Source organism: Atheta coriaria, unplaced genomic scaffold (assembly GCF_025399875.1).
Source record: "Atheta coriaria isolate IRGN ID8LTWV9N9 unplaced genomic scaffold, Caltech_Dcor_3.1 hic_scaffold_1_pilon, whole genome shotgun sequence".
NCBI lineage: Eukaryota > Metazoa > Arthropoda > Insecta > Coleoptera > Staphylinidae > Dalotia > Dalotia coriaria.
In genome coordinates, this window is record NW_027045443.1 from 1,213,458 (window position 1) to 1,229,065 (window position 15,608).

The 15,608-nt window shown below is 49.9% G+C and overlaps 3 protein-coding genes across 7 annotated transcripts; 1 reads left to right on the forward strand and 2 right to left on the reverse strand.

Annotated features, from left to right (window-relative positions):
* The first annotated feature begins 211 nt into the window (after nucleotides 1-211).
* Nucleotides 212-2,087, forward strand: LOC135795501 (uncharacterized). The gene is made up of 3 exons (XM_065307198.1): nucleotides 212-502; nucleotides 1,115-1,520; nucleotides 1,586-2,087. Exons 1-3 carry the CDS (start codon nucleotides 445-447, stop codon nucleotides 2,004-2,006), a joined length of 885 nt encoding a protein of 294 aa, XP_065163270.1. The 5' UTR covers nucleotides 212-444; the 3' UTR covers nucleotides 2,007-2,087.
* Nucleotides 2,088-2,572: 485 nt separating this feature from the next.
* LOC135795469 (long-chain-fatty-acid--CoA ligase 6) lies at nucleotides 2,573-10,789 on the reverse strand. 5 transcript variants are annotated; one of them, XM_065307161.1, is made up of 7 exons: nucleotides 10,392-10,789; nucleotides 6,844-6,995; nucleotides 4,840-5,233; nucleotides 4,381-4,781; nucleotides 3,504-4,295; nucleotides 3,265-3,438; nucleotides 2,573-3,195 (listed from the first exon to the last, which is right to left on the reverse strand). In XM_065307161.1, the coding sequence occupies exons 1-7, from the start codon at nucleotides 10,447-10,449 to the stop codon at nucleotides 3,058-3,060; spliced, it is 2,109 nt and encodes a 702-aa protein (XP_065163233.1). In that variant the 5' UTR covers nucleotides 10,450-10,789; the 3' UTR covers nucleotides 2,573-3,057. The 5 variants fall into 5 exon arrangements, with proteins under 5 accessions (XP_065163233.1, XP_065163252.1, XP_065163227.1 ...); XM_065307180.1 differs by lacking the exon at nucleotides 10,392-10,789 and adding an exon at nucleotides 8,943-9,474; XM_065307155.1 differs by lacking the exon at nucleotides 10,392-10,789 and adding an exon at nucleotides 7,496-7,931.
* Nucleotides 10,790-10,913: 124 nt separating this feature from the next.
* Nucleotides 10,914-14,948, reverse strand: Mtp (microsomal triacylglycerol transfer protein). The gene is made up of 7 exons (XM_065307145.1): nucleotides 14,768-14,948; nucleotides 12,998-14,127; nucleotides 12,661-12,940; nucleotides 11,843-12,589; nucleotides 11,596-11,787; nucleotides 11,376-11,530; nucleotides 10,914-11,311 (listed from the first exon to the last, which is right to left on the reverse strand). The coding sequence occupies exons 2-7, from the start codon at nucleotides 14,107-14,109 to the stop codon at nucleotides 10,996-10,998; spliced, it is 2,802 nt and encodes a 933-aa protein (XP_065163217.1). The 5' UTR covers nucleotides 14,110-14,127; nucleotides 14,768-14,948; the 3' UTR covers nucleotides 10,914-10,995.
* Between the last annotated feature and the right edge of the window lie 660 nt (nucleotides 14,949-15,608).

Here is a 15,608-nt window from a genome sequence, read left to right on the forward strand (position 1 = left end):
TATTAACAATAAAATAATGATTAAAACAGCATTGAACCCACGATTCGTACTCTTTTGTTTTCTTTTACGTATGACCTTTAAAAACAAAAATTCAACGACGTGTTCTAATAATAAATTATCACAGAAGCAGGATTCATCTCAACTTGGTAACATTAATCATGTTGTTTGCAACCAGCGAGGCAACAACCGATAACGGGTAGGCAACTCGCGCCGCGCGGATTGCAACAAGTCCGGAGAAAGTGCATTCAAAAGTGAGGGCAGATCAAGGCGAATGAATAAACATAAGATTAGTGTCTCATGAGCGATCAATCAAACCGGACGATCATTCAATACCAGACTAGATCCTGAAACATCAACCAGTTAAATATTTTCAATCTTTGAATTAATTTTCGTTCATTTTCGAAAAGTGTCAACGTCCTTACGAGTTTTGCAAACTTTTGAAAAATGTCGAAGTTTTTAAGGACAATTATGTGGAGGCCAACAAATAACGGCAAACATAAAAGTAAGTTTAAACTTTATTTTCTTTTTATTTGCGACTTAAATCGAAGTTATTCAGTTCAAAACTTTTTTTCATTTTTTGAAGAAAATAGAACAGTTGTTTCAGTTTGTAATTGCATTCATGTACTTTGTTGCGTATAGTTTAATTTATGCTTGCTTACTTATTGAACCTTTGTTACACTATAATTAAGAACGGCTCAAGGCTCAGGCATGAACTGAAAATGTAAATTTTTGAGCGCAAGACATTGAAATCATTGCATCAGCTCGTTCCACTTTTCCTCGCATCGCTTTCCTTCGGCGCGGCGCGCATTTTCTCGTATTGCCTTTTGCGGCGCCGCACAATTAACTGCGCCATTTCGCAGAAGACGCGTACATGTCGTAATCGGCTCGCGACATCATAACAAAAACACTAACAAAAACTACACGCGTCTAACACGCTGATAAGAAGAGTGCGCGCCTGCACACGTCGTGTGTGATAACGAATAAGGCCATTCCGCGCTTCTAATTCGCAGTCTGACGCAATGTCAACAAACATTTCCAGCAATGCCATTGAAAATAAAAACAACGTAGTAAATAATAAACTCTCTTACTTACACGCGCCGATGTTTGATTGCAGAATTATCCGAGGAGGTCCTGAATCACAACGCGGAAAACAAACGCAAGAGCGGCAAGAAGGACACGTTGCAGGAAGACTTCGGCTGTGACGGTTACGACGAGGACGAAATTGTCAGTTTTCAGGTGAAATATCTTGGCTCAACGGTGGTGGAGAAACTAAATGGGGGGGACAATATCAGCGAGCATGCGGTGCAATGCATCCTAAGTAATCTGAAGGCGCAGAAAGCGCAGAAGGGGCAAAAGGCGCCAAAAATCTCAAAATCGCCGCAGATTTTACAGGATGCCGATCAGAAAAAGAAGCGCACAAAAAAGTCCAGCAGGAGTGTTGAATTAACCATCTCACCGAAAGGTCTTTGTGTTATGCAGGCGGATCAAGGCGTGGATCTGCTAAAGATTTCAATTTACAGGTAAAAATAAATAAAATCAATTATAAAATGAAGTTTTGATTGTTTTTTGCTTGATTTTCATGCAGGATATCAAACTGTCGCACACACCAACAGCGCATTGTATCCTTCCTGGCCACCGACGCATTGGAAACAACAGAATGTCATGCTTTCTTATGTAAACGACGAAAGAATGCCGAGGATGTGGCGTTGGCGATGGCAAAAGCATTCCACGCCGCGTATGAACAATGGACGTCGGTGGCACCCTTGCGATTGCACGAGATACGCTCGTCCCTGCCGCCTCCCGTCCCCACAAAAACGGAACAAATCGTTGAGAATAATATGCACAACAGAATCACCGAATTTCTGATCACCTTCGACGACGGAGATCAACTCCATCAAGACGAGGTGTTCAGTTTGAGCGATGACAAGGAAAACGAGTCGCAGTCGTTCGGCGGTAATGCTTGGGTGAGCTTCGAGGATAGCCAGAGTGTTGATTTGCTCTGCTAACAAGATTCGAATATTTTCTAAGGCAATTTCTGTAAATTTAGTTTTATGTGTGCAATAAACGTGTCGTCGTGTCCTTAAAAACCCGTTTGGCAAAAACACCACTCTCTTTGTTGCAATAATTCGCCGAATAATTATGATAAACATGATGGGAAAAAACGAGTGATAAAGCAATTAATTATTGAGTTGTTTGGATTCAATTTGTTTTCGTCCGATTAAATTGTGAAACGCAGCCGGCGCGCGCGCGTCGTTCGCCGCGCTTAAAATACGAATTGATGCCGAAAGAACACTGTTTGGATTTAATATTCTAACATTTTAAGTGGAATATATTGCATCGACGCCATTTATCAACTTCCAGGCAGCTGAAAAAGTTTATTTTCGCAGCGCGCCACTAAAAATAGCCACGCATCGACAAAGCGTGGAAATATTAAAAATATGGAGGCTCACACACTTTTTGCTCCAAATAGAACGAAATTATGCGCAAAATAATACGTTGAACGCGACGCGCGCGGCACTTAAAACCGCTTATCTCCGCATGGCGGGTGGCTTAATATGCGCGCACGTGGTGATTGGTTTTTTGAAAACAATTTATTGACATACAACATAAATTAACGGTGGCGGTGCTATCCTTTTGCTACAATCAATTAAACCTAATCGTATCGTATAGTCTAAAATTGTCTAGAATGCATTTATAAGTAAGTAAATCGTTTGTCTTCATGTTCACGTCATCGTCCTCGTGCGCCCTCACAAAGAAACCACAACGAAAACGAACAACGTAAAGATTAAGTAACAATAACACAAAAACAAAACTTGACTTTTTCAAGCTCACTAATTGACCCATTTTTTGCTTGCAATCTCAACACCTTATCAGCGTGCGGTACATTTCGCCCTCCTCAATGGTTTAGCCTGTAATTCAGGTATCGAACTCTCAAATAGTTTGCAATTTTCAACTGTCATTTTAATATTTAGTATTAGTAAAGGTTTATGTTAAGTCCCCCTGCAGCGCGGCGCTCCGCGGCTGACACCTACGGTTTGAAAATTTATTGAATTCCTATTACGTCAATTTCTTGTACATGTCCTCCAACTGGGGCGTGAAGTACGACTTGATCTGAGGCCGCTTCGACTTCAGCGTTGGCGTCAACAGGCCGTTCTGCACGCTGAACGGATCCGGATGTAAGTAAATATCTTTCACCTGCACAAAAACAAAAAAAAAAAACATGTTTTAGACGAGAAACATTGTCAGATTTTAAAAGAAACGTACCTGTTCGAATGACTTAAGACCGCCCTCCTTGCCCCAGGTAATCATGTCGTCCATGATGAGCTGTTTGACCTCTGGGTGCGCGCACAGCACGCTCAACGTGCCGGGGATGCCCGTCTCCTGTGCCCAGCACTTGATCACGTCCACATCCGGCACAACAATCGCCACTATGCAGCTCTGAACGCAAAAAAACAAAAATAATAAATACAAAAATGTTGAAAATATTCAAAATCAGATGGTACCTTCAGAGACTCTCCATGTACAAACACTTGCTGGACGTATTGCGACCGAATGTAGATGTTTTCAATCTTCTCTGGTACAATGTACTCGCCCTGCGACAGCTTGAAGATGTGCTTCCTGCGATCGATGATCTTCAAGCAGCCGTTGGGCAGCCACATACCGACATCACCAGTATGATGCCAACCACCCTCATCGATGGTCTCCTGCGTGCGCTCGGCATCCTTATAGTAGCCGGCAAAGACGTTGGTGCCTTTGACACAAATCTCACCTTGATTATTGCGCGCCCAGTACTCCATCTCAGGCACATCGACAAGTTTAACGCAACAACAGGCAACCGGCGGACCAACATGTCCGGGCGTATGGTCACCCTGAACGGTGAGCGTGATGGGCGCGCAACATTCCGTCTGTCCGTAGCCCTCGATCACGAGACACCCAAGCGCGCAGCGCGTGAATGTCAGCACGTTTTCAGCGAGCGGCGCTGAGCCCACCAGCATCATACGCAGTCGTCCGCCCATACCCTCTTGCACCTTGCGGAACACCAGCAGATCCCAGAAACTGTTCTTACGCAGCACGCCGCGCTTCAGCTCATTCTCCTTGGTACTCATCGCCATATTGAAAAGCATCTTCTTGACGAACGAGCGGTTCACCTCGCTCTGGATCTTATCGTAGATGCGGTTGAGGAGTCGTGGTACGGCCGGAGTGACCGTCGGTTGCAGGGCCTTCATATCATCGGACAGGCGGCGTATGTCTCCCAAGTAGAAGCCGACTGCACCGCCTTCCATGTAGCAGGAGTTCTAAAAACAGACGCGCGTTAGTGACAGTCACGACTGACGAGCAACACATTTGTGGAGTTGCGCAACGCGGGCGTGTTCCACTCACCTCGCAACAGCGCTCCAACATGTGCGCCAAGGGCAAGAACGAGATGAGCACGTCGTCCGTGCGCAGACGATGGTCGCCCATCTGAAGAAGTACACCCGCAATCGACGCCACGACATTCTCATGCGTCAGCATCACACCCTTCGGGTTACCGGTGGTACCACTCGTGTAACAGATGGTGCACAGGTCGGAGGGTTTCGGCGGCAGCTCGGGATGGTTATGCTTGGTACCGAGCGTTTCCACGTCGGCAAAGCGTAGAATCTCCACACCGCGATTCTTTGCGCGCTGTTTCGTCGCAGCGCGCACCTCTTTCACCACAATCACCTTACGCAGGCATTTTGGGGCACGCTCCAAGAGCAGGTTGCACTTGGCGTCGTCATCCACCACGACCACACTCATATCCACTGAAAATCAATTAAAACCATCAATATCACCAGATTTAAATCCCGAAATTCGTCTTACCTTGCTTAATGATGAAGGCACAGGCGTCGGGGCCGAGGGTGTCGTACAGTGGGACAAGTACCATGCTGTAGCAGTAAGTGGCCTGCTCGGTGAGGATCCACTCGGGCGAGTTTTGGCAATAGATGCCGATAAATGTATTCGGGCCCGGCTGCAGCCCGAGCGAGACAAGGCCGGAGCCGAAGTTCTTCGCGCGCAGCAGCGTCTCGTTGTAGTGGATCCATTGATAGGGCTTGGAGTATGACTCCCGATAGCCTAGGCATGGCCCGTTGTTGGAGACCTTCGCGCCGCGTCGAAAGCACTCGTAGAGCGTCTGGGCGTCCTCGTAGAGATACTTCAGGAACTTTCCGTCCTTGCAGTCCTTGGAGAAACGCGAGACGCGAATCAGCTCCGAACCCTGCAGGCAGAAACAAAAACAAAATGGCGCGTTACAACAACCCTCTTCTCTCATCGTGCAAAATGCGCTTCATCCAGCGGCGCATACTTTATGATGCAACGTCTCCGATTGATTGTTCATATTGATGGGCGGAATGATGCGCAGCGCATTCGAGCAGCAGCAGCACTTGCAGCAGCCGCAACACATCGTGTCTTTGATTGATCCCGGCGCGTGTCAATAACAAACAGCAGCAATTCGCATGCTTCGCGGGTGACAACGAAATGCCCTTGGGCGCCGAACCGCGCGCCAGGCTTATATGCCCATAATCCGCGAGCGCGCGCGTTTGGGGGTGGTACGCGTGTGTGGTACCTAGGTTTGGCGGTGTCGCGGGTGGTGATACGCGCGTGGTATGGCACGTGGACCTTTGTGTATCGCTTCTTCGCGCTGCACCGGGAACGCGACTGCACCGACAGGATTCGCAGCGGCGTGTGCGCGAGCGGGCGATGAAAAAATGAATACGTAATGAGCGGGCAGCGCGCGTCCGAAAATATCTGGTCCTTGGCGCTGCCGCGTGATGTGCCCGTCCGTGCCGTGTGGGAAACGCGCTCATACCTAAGGTCGTCGCCGTTATATTTTTCTTTTTTTTTTTCTCTCGCGATTCAATTATTTATAAAGCGTAATCGTCCGCCGACCAACAACACGGACAGCCGGTTTTAATGTCTTACGCACGGTGCAAATCGCATGCATCAAATCGACGCGATTTGCAAATCATTTCTTTTTTTTCATTTTAAGCGCGCGCGCGCGCGCCGACCGCGAGCCTACGGGGCTTGCACAAGTACGCCAATTAATTAACAACAAAAACACCGAAATAAACACCTCAAGGCGTAAGGCGAGGACCGCAAGTTGTAATCTTTCACAACTGCGTCGGCTAGGTACCCGATAGATCCGACTTAATTGCCCACTTCAGTCCGGTGGCTTCGTATAAGATCATATTTTAATTCGAGGAAGCGGATAAATTTTTGTGCGGCGCCGTCACACCGACATTATAACATTACATTTCTACTTTGTTCGCATCGCCACAAAGCCGACGACGTCATTGAACGTGCGCGGCGCTGATTCGCAAGTGCAAGACCATAAAAGAACCGCGTTTCGATTCCAATTAAGACGGATTTACATGCGAGACAAATCGAAAAATAAGATCATCCGCCGGTGTTTTCATACGCGACATTGAGAGCGCAATTGCAACACATTCGATGCAAACCAGTCAAACCGCACATCGCGAAATATTCGCATTGCGAAAGTGCAACAAAAACTGCGCACTGACGCAAATTTATTAAAAACAAATTAACGAAAACCATTCGTGCAGACGGAGAAAAACTCGCATGCATTAATATTTACAACAGCGCATACATTATTCCACGCGGCGATTATTTTTGTTGAGATTCGAGTTGATTTATCACGGAATCGTGGCCTATTTTCAAGTGCGCATGCATGAAATTAATGATAAGATCGTTTAATTATTGAAGATGACCTCGCGCGACTTACAAAATTGTAGCAATTTGAATTGAAACCAAAAAAATTGTTTTGTTTTGCGGTGAAAATAATCAAAAAAGAAAAAACTCGGAACTCACCTCGATAATAGTCTGATCTTCGTTGGGCCAAAGCAATCGTTCTGACGAGGGCCTGCTGGCTAGGTAGAAGGCGGAGGCGGCGGCGACACCGGTAAGGGCGAGCGCGCCCGCCCCTCCGCCGATGTAGTGCAGGTACTGCTCCATGTCCTCCACTGCAAAAGAGAAACAAAGGAAGAACAAAATTAGCACGTGCAGAGTCAACACGACGTGGTCGTCTATTATCGGAAGACGCGCTTTCTTCCGCCCCCCGCGCGCGGCCCCCCAGCCGATGAATGTACCTTTGTTGTGCAACAACGACTCCATTTCAGCACGCAGCGCACGCGGGAAACAATAACAGCTATTGCCAATCGGGCGTCTAATATGCAAATGACCAGCGAGCGACACTCGCGACACGAGTAAGCAAACAAACAAACAGACAAACAGAGCAAAAAACGAAAGGAAGCGTATGGACGTGTGCTGCTTGCGAAGGACCAGCGCGCACTGAACCGCGCCGAATGCAGAATAATATCACAAGACCGGCGGGCAGTATGCGCGCAGCGCGCAAGTGCACTTTGTTTATTTGCGACGCGCGCGAGATTTTTTGGGGGATGTGTGGCGGTTACCAGGAGGACGCAGGACAACACACTACACACGTAGTGGTCGCGCAACTCACGATTAATGCGCCGCTTCTCTTTGTGGGCGCGATTATTGTTGGTGTCGCGCGCTTTCTTCGCCTTGACGACGGGCGCCTTGGGCTTCTCGGCGGGGCTGGTGGTGTCGTCCCTCGGCGGACGCAGGTACTTCCGGACGAGCGCGTTCATTTCCCTCATGGCGCGTGTGCGGAAAATCGGCGATGGCGAGCTCGAGGATGACTTCTTCGGCGCTTCACCGCGAACGCATTGTCGTCTTGCGAGACGAGATGGGAGCCGCCGACTGACTGCGCGAGCGGCTCTTCCGCGGCTTCGCATGGCTCATTGCTCTCGTTCATCGCCGGGCGCGCGTTCACCGTTACGCCGCCTGCCATCATCAAAGCGTCGGGAATTAGACGCGCGACGAGCGCGCGATTGTCGTAACGGTACCCGCTTATAAATGTAACAAAAAAAAGTTTCTACCTGCCACCGGCGGCCAGCGGTCTCGCGAGAGAAGTCTTCCGCGCGGCGCGCGCGCACGCGCCACTTAAAACGCCATTTCGCTGATCACGGCCGCCGGATGAGTGTTATTGGGACGTAATCGAAAGAAATTGATTGTTTCGCGGCGGTTTTTTAAAGTTTAAAGGTAAGCGCGCACGGGATGTGAGACAAAAGTCGGCGTGCGAGGTGAACGCACTCGGGGCCCGCGTGGCCGGGGCTCGCGTGTTACTGGTCACTGTACCAGCGCGAGGCGGCCGCGAAGAAGCGAAGAGATCAAGGTAACTGACCTCATCTAACGGATTTTACTTTTTGCTTCATTTCTTTCGCGCTAGGCTCGCCTCCGCCGGCGAGCACCACGCTCCAGTTCGCACCAGCCGCAGTCACCCATTGTCCCCACTCGCCACTCGCGGCAAACGCAGACTCAAAGTGCTCCAGTTCCAGCTCCAATTTGTCAATTAATAAAAATCTCTCGTTACTCGAGTGTTTGCATCCTCCGCGCTCAGCTCAGTCATCTCAAAACGCGCCAACAAAAAACAACCGTATATTTATCCGTGTATCGAACACAATCAGTGAAGTGCTTTTATTACCGCATACTTATAATTAACATACGCAAAAATAAATTATCGCGATGGATATGTCAAAAAGTCGGTTGCTAACGCGCGCGCACGGCCTATTATCGCACAAATGTAAATCATCTTGTTGAAATTTAAATTTTGACGCTCGTTAAAAACCGACGACAATTCGTATAATTCGCGAACGCGTGGCATGGCGATTACCATAAGAGATGCTGGTGCGAATCTTTCGTGTACGACAAGTGGCCTACGTTGCGCCGATTTGCGAATGAGAGCAAATCGCGTAAGATAACCTCCAAGTATGGTCTCGCGTGCGGGCACGCAACGATAGCAATTGTTTATCACGACGCGGTAAAGACAGCGCGACGTAATCGCACGTCGCACGTGCGTCGCATCGGCGGCTGGCTGTAATACATACCGATGTTGCGCATCTGCTGCATTCTGTGTTCTTTGGTGTCGCTATCGCACTGGATCACAACCGCGCACTGAGCTGGGGGCTTCCGACGGCGCGGCGGCTTCCTCGCCTGCGAGTCTCACCGGCCAAGTGGGCTACGCGGTGTAGCGCGTAGGCAACTGAATGTTCTCTTCGCGCTCGAAGGAAAAATAAGAAACCAAAAAAAAAAAACCACAAGAGAACTTAAACACACAGAACGAACGAACGCGTCTCTCGTCGCGTGTTGTGTTCCACGTCGGCCGTCGGTCGCGTGAGTCGTGTGCGTTCTGTGGCGTACTGCTACCGATGCGTGAATATTTTTATTTTTATTCGCCCAGCGTCGCACACTGCGCGCCCGCCGATAACAGAATGCAAAGTTCAGACAGACGACGGCGCGAGGAGTCCGTGTGTAGTCGCGTGGAGCGCGCGCCCGATGAGTTGGAGGTTGTTTTCTCGGGAGCCGGACTAATTACAATCTCGCCGGAGCGCGCTTCGGTGGCATGTGCATGCGATGCGCTCGTCACACGTCCGCCGAATTCAGTTTACAGTATCGCGAAATGTTGATAAACACACTCGCTGAGTGTAAACATGTTTTCAGCGGCGGCGGCGCGCGCGCGCGTTGACGAGCGCCTTTTTCGTCTCAACAGCGCACGCAAAACGACTAATTAATAAAATGTCAATCGTTATCCACTTGTTAAACATTGTTTCCGAATGTAATTGTGGCAGCGTCAACGCGTGACAACCTTGCAAAGTCACACAATAATTTCATGTGCTTTTTATTTAAATGGATATCAATTTGTGCGCCATTAATTTTTTTTTGCCTGATCATGAATCAAAACTCGAGACGACTTTGATTAAGAATTGATGCGATTTCGTTACGTAATCATTTTTTAATGAGTTTGCAAGTTGCGGACTCGTTAAATTGCCACTTGAATTCGTCTCGCATCAAATGTTATCAATCGCTGATACATTGTACCCAAATATGATATTAACATTAAGTACATAGTAGTTTAGACCGGCATTAGCTGTAATATTCCAAATGCTATCAAAACAACAATTGTTATCATCAATTCCGCATTGACGCATGCATTAAGAGACTCGACAGCGCAGGATCAAGCGTCCCGTGTCATTACGAACGCATACATTATGCACGCGGGTGTATTAAATATTCCCATCGACGTAAATCTATATCCAGTCGAAAGTATTATCAGCGGCGGCGTGTAATTACCACAGAGCGTTGTTCACATGACTCACGTCCTCCCCGCGCGCGGCGGCGATCCACCGCAATTACCCCGCTTTCTGACCGATGACAACGTTTGTGCAAGTGCAATCAGCCACTTCCGGCGGTGGCCGGCAGGGAGAGCGGGGGGCACGTGCCGGAATAATTTATGGCGGCGCGGCGGCGGTGGACGTGGTGGTGGTGGGTATACTTACGTAACGAGAGGAACTGCATTTGCTTCAGCCAGTCGTAGATGAGCTCGAATCCCAGCATCGTGCTGCCGTCGTTGATGGCGGTGGCGGCGGCGGCGGCGAGGGTCCGCAGACTGTCGGTAGGCGGCTAAGCGGCGAAGGCGCTCCTGGAGTGATGGCCGGTCGTCGGCGGTCGAACACACTGCGTGGGATCGCGGGTGTCACGTCATGTTGGGCGCCGGACGCGAATGAGGATGGCTGGTGGCGGTCGTGGGCAACGTTCGCGATGGCCGTGGGTCGTGTACGGTGGCGGTAGGCGGCGATTGCCGCATGTGTGACGTCGGCGCGCGTTCGACGGGGTCGTGGCGGGCGACGTCGACGGTGTTTGGCGCAGGACTGCCGGCGGCGCGCAGGATCGATACGCGCCGCGAGGAGACACGAGGGTGGCAGGTGGCGCAAAGCGCGCGACATACGCATGCGCGCTCATTCTCCCCTCATTTCCCCGCCCCGAACACCCCTCGAAGCAACTTGCAGCAGACACACATGTTACATTAAATACAATCGGTTTTTATTAGCATACATATTCGAAAAAATAGAGATTAGGTGCGCACGGAGGGAATGATTGCGTTTAATTGGTGAAGATCACGTTGCACATGTCGGCGTTCTTCTTATTGAGCGCATAGGTCTTGCCCGGTATGGGCCGACGACGGCGCACACGTCGTCGCAGCTTGTGCTTGCTGCCGTCGACGCGCTCGATCTTGTACACGTTGTACGCGTACTCCAGGGCCGGCTGTGACAACCGCATGCACAGACTCACATCAGACGCGGCGAAATCCACGTTGGCGGCGAGCTCCAGGCGGGGTTCCAGGGACGTGGAGAATTCAATACGTGCGGAAGCAAAGGATGCGTCCACGCTCATAGCGCCCAGTGTAAAAACTCCGGCCCTGGAAATTATACAACCCTTAAAACAACCCACCAAACATTTCGCACCCCATTTGTTATACTTACGACTTTTCAACTTTGGCGTCTGCGTTGCGGTACCACAACGAAATGGTAATCTGACCGGAAAGGTCAACGGAGGCGGCGCTTTTCACGTCCACCGCCATGGTCAACCCGGTCCCGAGCCGGACATGCTGCTGATGATCATGCAGCAACATCAAAGCCTTCACAAAAATATAATCATTCAAATAAAACCCTAGAAATAAACACTTGGTACACCTTCATTTACCTGAAATGCGGTGGTGCGTTCCGACCCGGTACCGCTCCACACATGGCTCATAAGTTCCCCTTGACCAGTGAAGAAAATAAACGGTCTTAGATGAGTACCAAGCACGGCCAACTCCATTCCAGCCATGGCATCACCCTCACCTTCCTCTGCACCACCCATGAAATTCCCCAGGCCGGAAGTGAAGATCCCCAACTGAAATAATCCACAAATTGTACATCCAGATGACCTAAGTGGTATTGAAACCTACCCCGAACAATTCCATCTCATCACTACCCCTATCCATGGTCACACTAACAACTCCCCGCTTCACGAAACCTTTCTGAATCTCCTGCACAGTGCTGAGACCACCTCGGAGGAGATCCTGCGCGCGTTCGCCGCCATCGATGGTTTTATTCAAACCTCCCTGAGAGTAGACCTCCGCTGTCATGGCAACGCTGAGACCCTTCGGCGAGAACACGTGGTAATTCGAAAGTGTAGCGCTATCCTTCAAACGCTGGTCCAGTGCCTCTGCAAGGCGTAGATTCGTGGTACCCTCTAATAACATCCTCAAACGTTGAAGGATATACTGATTTACTTCACTGTCCGCATCACCAGCTCGGAGATAGCTGACGATAACGTCCACAGTCTGGTCAATGTCAGCATCCGGACGAGCGGCGAGAGTAGTGATGGTATCAAACGCCAGGGTGCGAGAGGTACTGTCTTCAATTGTGCGCAGTTGCAGGAAGGTGCGAATGGCTTGACTGCGGATAGCTTTGACCACATCACCAGTGCCCTCTGGTTTCTGCTTAAGTTCGCCCTGAACAATGAGCAAGATAGCGCGCCACGCGAGGATGATTTCTTTGGTTGCGTAGCCCTTCTTCTTACCAGCTGTGATGTCAAGTAGGAGTGGGATGGTGGACGGGGCTTGCAGGTTGATAAGTGCGCGATGGTATGCAGCTCGATTGCCCGTGGCGTCCATGTAGTTGACTATGATCGATTGAATGTCGTTGTGAATCTTAACAATAAAGTCCTGTTAAATCCTTCCCGGAGAAAGTGGTGCGAAAAGGGTTTTGTGGTACCACCTACCTTTTGATCGTAGTTAGGATGCGCTCGTAAATTGCGCGCCATACTGGCCAGCGTCGAGATGAGGGTCTCGCTAACCTTTTCTGGGATGTTTTGGGTATTTTTGAATTTCTTGAGGAGATCTTCCATGATTTCCGGATTGGGGTTCGCGCTGAACGAGAGCGCCCAGAGATACCTCTCGTTCAGATCGCTTTGCGCGGCGTCGTCAATGTGGAAGACCTTATTGACAGCCGCATGCGATGCGGTGGATTGCGCGAAACCCAAAATATCCAACAGTTCCGGCCTGTGATCAAAAAGTGGTCAAGTCGCGGGTTGTGAAGAAATGTTTGGGAAAACCTACCGAATTCGATTGTTTTTGGGATCTTTCAGCACCTTGATGATGTCTTCCTTGGTGGCTTCCCGCGCGGCGGATAGTAACCTAACAGCACTCTTCGCCTCCGCAACCATTTTGGTATCAGTGAGCGCAGGACGGTGTACCTTCACTTGCTCCACGAAATCCATTTTGTTCTCCACGGTTTGATGTTCAATCTGATCAAGGGTCTCAATGGTGAGGTCCTCGGTTTGCAGGAGCGCTTGTTCAGCCGCCTCCATTGTGGTAGCTTCGATATTAGGTACCTTGCTCTCTTCTAAACTGGAAAGGGTAAGGACCTGTTTGACGTCCACGTGTGCCCCAACCGCGTTGTATGCCGGTAGGGACAACACATGCGTCTCCTTCATCTCAATCGAGGCGATTTTCACAAAATCGCTCTTTTCTGGTGCAAGGGTCAACACCGTTCGTTGAGTGGAATCCACTCCGGAAGAGAGCATGCCTTCCTGGCGTTTCTGCGCCGCTTCACAATGTTTGTCTTTGGTGATGATACTATGCGCGGGACCTGTGACTAAATAACTGGCGTGACAGTTCCCACTTACGTCCACCTCATGGATCTCCTGCGTGCTCAATTGAAACTGCAGCATGGAGGTGATCCCCTTCTTCAGTGCCCTGGCATCAACATCAGTGTCCGCTTTCGGCAGGAGCACCTTGTCAACGCGTCCGGCACGCCACAGCACGTAGAAGGGCCTTGAGGCGATATCCGCCAGGCGACTGGGTTGTTCGCTGAAGTCGTCGGCGCGCTGCCCCCGCACATGCAGCCGCCATCCGGCGGCATGCACGCGCAGAAGTTTGGCATCGGGACCATCGGTCCATAGCGCCGTCACCCGCACCTCGCTTGTTACCCGGAATCCCACATCCTGCCCACAACCGCCCCCGGCCACACACAACTCATTCAGTAGTGTGGTCGAGTGCAGGTGGTAGAGGTGTGTCGCGCCAAGGGGGAAGACTTCGGCGGCGAGCGAGGTGCGCAGGCCGATGACGAACGCCGCCGTCATCGAGTGCAGCCACAGCGGGATCAACATCTTGACTAAGGTGGCGGTAGCCGAACGCGTGTCGATGATGTGGCTACCAGCGATGCGCATTTTCGACTGCTATCATATCTGTTCGAAAAGCACCAAATGAACTTTACTCACCAGCAGTGCCGGCACACGCGCGCGTATCGATGCCGAATTCGTTAATGTTATCGGAATATTGCTTAGCATTCATGTAGAAATTAAAATACGCCCCAATAAGTGTATTAAAATGTGTTTACTTAGTAAATCCGCTAAGTGCGACAGTACGAATGCATCCGGCCGGCGGCAAGTCGAAAGTTTGAAAAAAGTTAGCGAAATGAGATGGACCGCGCGCGCGCTCGCCCGCCGCCGCTGGTGCACAATAACGGCCGGATGCGGGTGCTGTTCGGAGGTAATTGAAATTAATTTAGCGCACGAAATGTTGTGCGCTTCGAGAAACAATCGAATGCGCGAACGTACCGTGCGGCATGGCGTCGCGCTCATTATGCGCGCCTGCCTGCGGCCAATAAATTGACGAATTCGTTAAAAGTTATCGCCGAATGTGTTATTCATGCGGGTTATCATTCGTACGCGTGTATGTGTCGCACGAATTGATTGTTTCCTTTCCACCGCATTTGCATCGCGCTCACGGCGAGCCGTACCGGGCCGAGGTCATCGCCGCGCGCGCGTCACGCGGCCGGCCGCTACATGACTTAAGTCAGATTACTAAGGACTGCTAAGGACTTACGTCGCATGCTGGTCGCCGTCTTCGAGCTTCTTCTTTTTGGTATCGTATCGCTTTGGTGATGGCTGAGGTGCACGATGCGGCGCACTACTGGCGGCTCATCCTCGGTACAACTTGCGGTGCGTGCGCGACGGTTACTTAAGTCGATGGCTCTTGCGCGACTGACCGCGCTCGCCCGCGGCCACATTGCGCCGTCAAGGTCGGGACCAAGAACCTCACCACTCGCGACAAGTGCAACGCGCGAGTTTGTGGACGCGCAACGTAGGCAACCAGCGACGCCATTACAAGCGCTTATCAATTATCCATCCCCACCAGCAGTACCTTCATTCATAAGCGCATCAACGCTCGCAGAACGCGTTAAATATTAAGAAAATCAGCGTACTTCACGCATAGCGGCTCTGTTCTTGAGCAAATACGCTTGTCATTTATAATAATTATAGTAAAGTTGAATGAACTTTACGCATGGACAGTGCAAATACTTCCAACGTTAAATAATCAATAATTCTAGCAAAAGCCTACCAGCAACAGAGCGCGCTGGAAATTTCTAGTTGTAAAGTATATTACTAGATGGCGCTGCCACCACAATATGACATCACCCTCCCATAAAGATGGTACCATCAAAATTAACGCGCATCATGCTCCAAACGACGTCAAGAAACATTGAAAAAGAAGTTTTCTAGTTTCCTTACACCAAGAAAAGTCTAGCTCTTAATAATTCGATAAAATTTGACTATGACTGATAATTTATCTCAATAGTGCATTGTCCTTACCTTACTGAAGCATAATTCAGAAATAAACAAGATAGGAATATGGGTGATATGGATAGTACACAAATGCCTTTTTC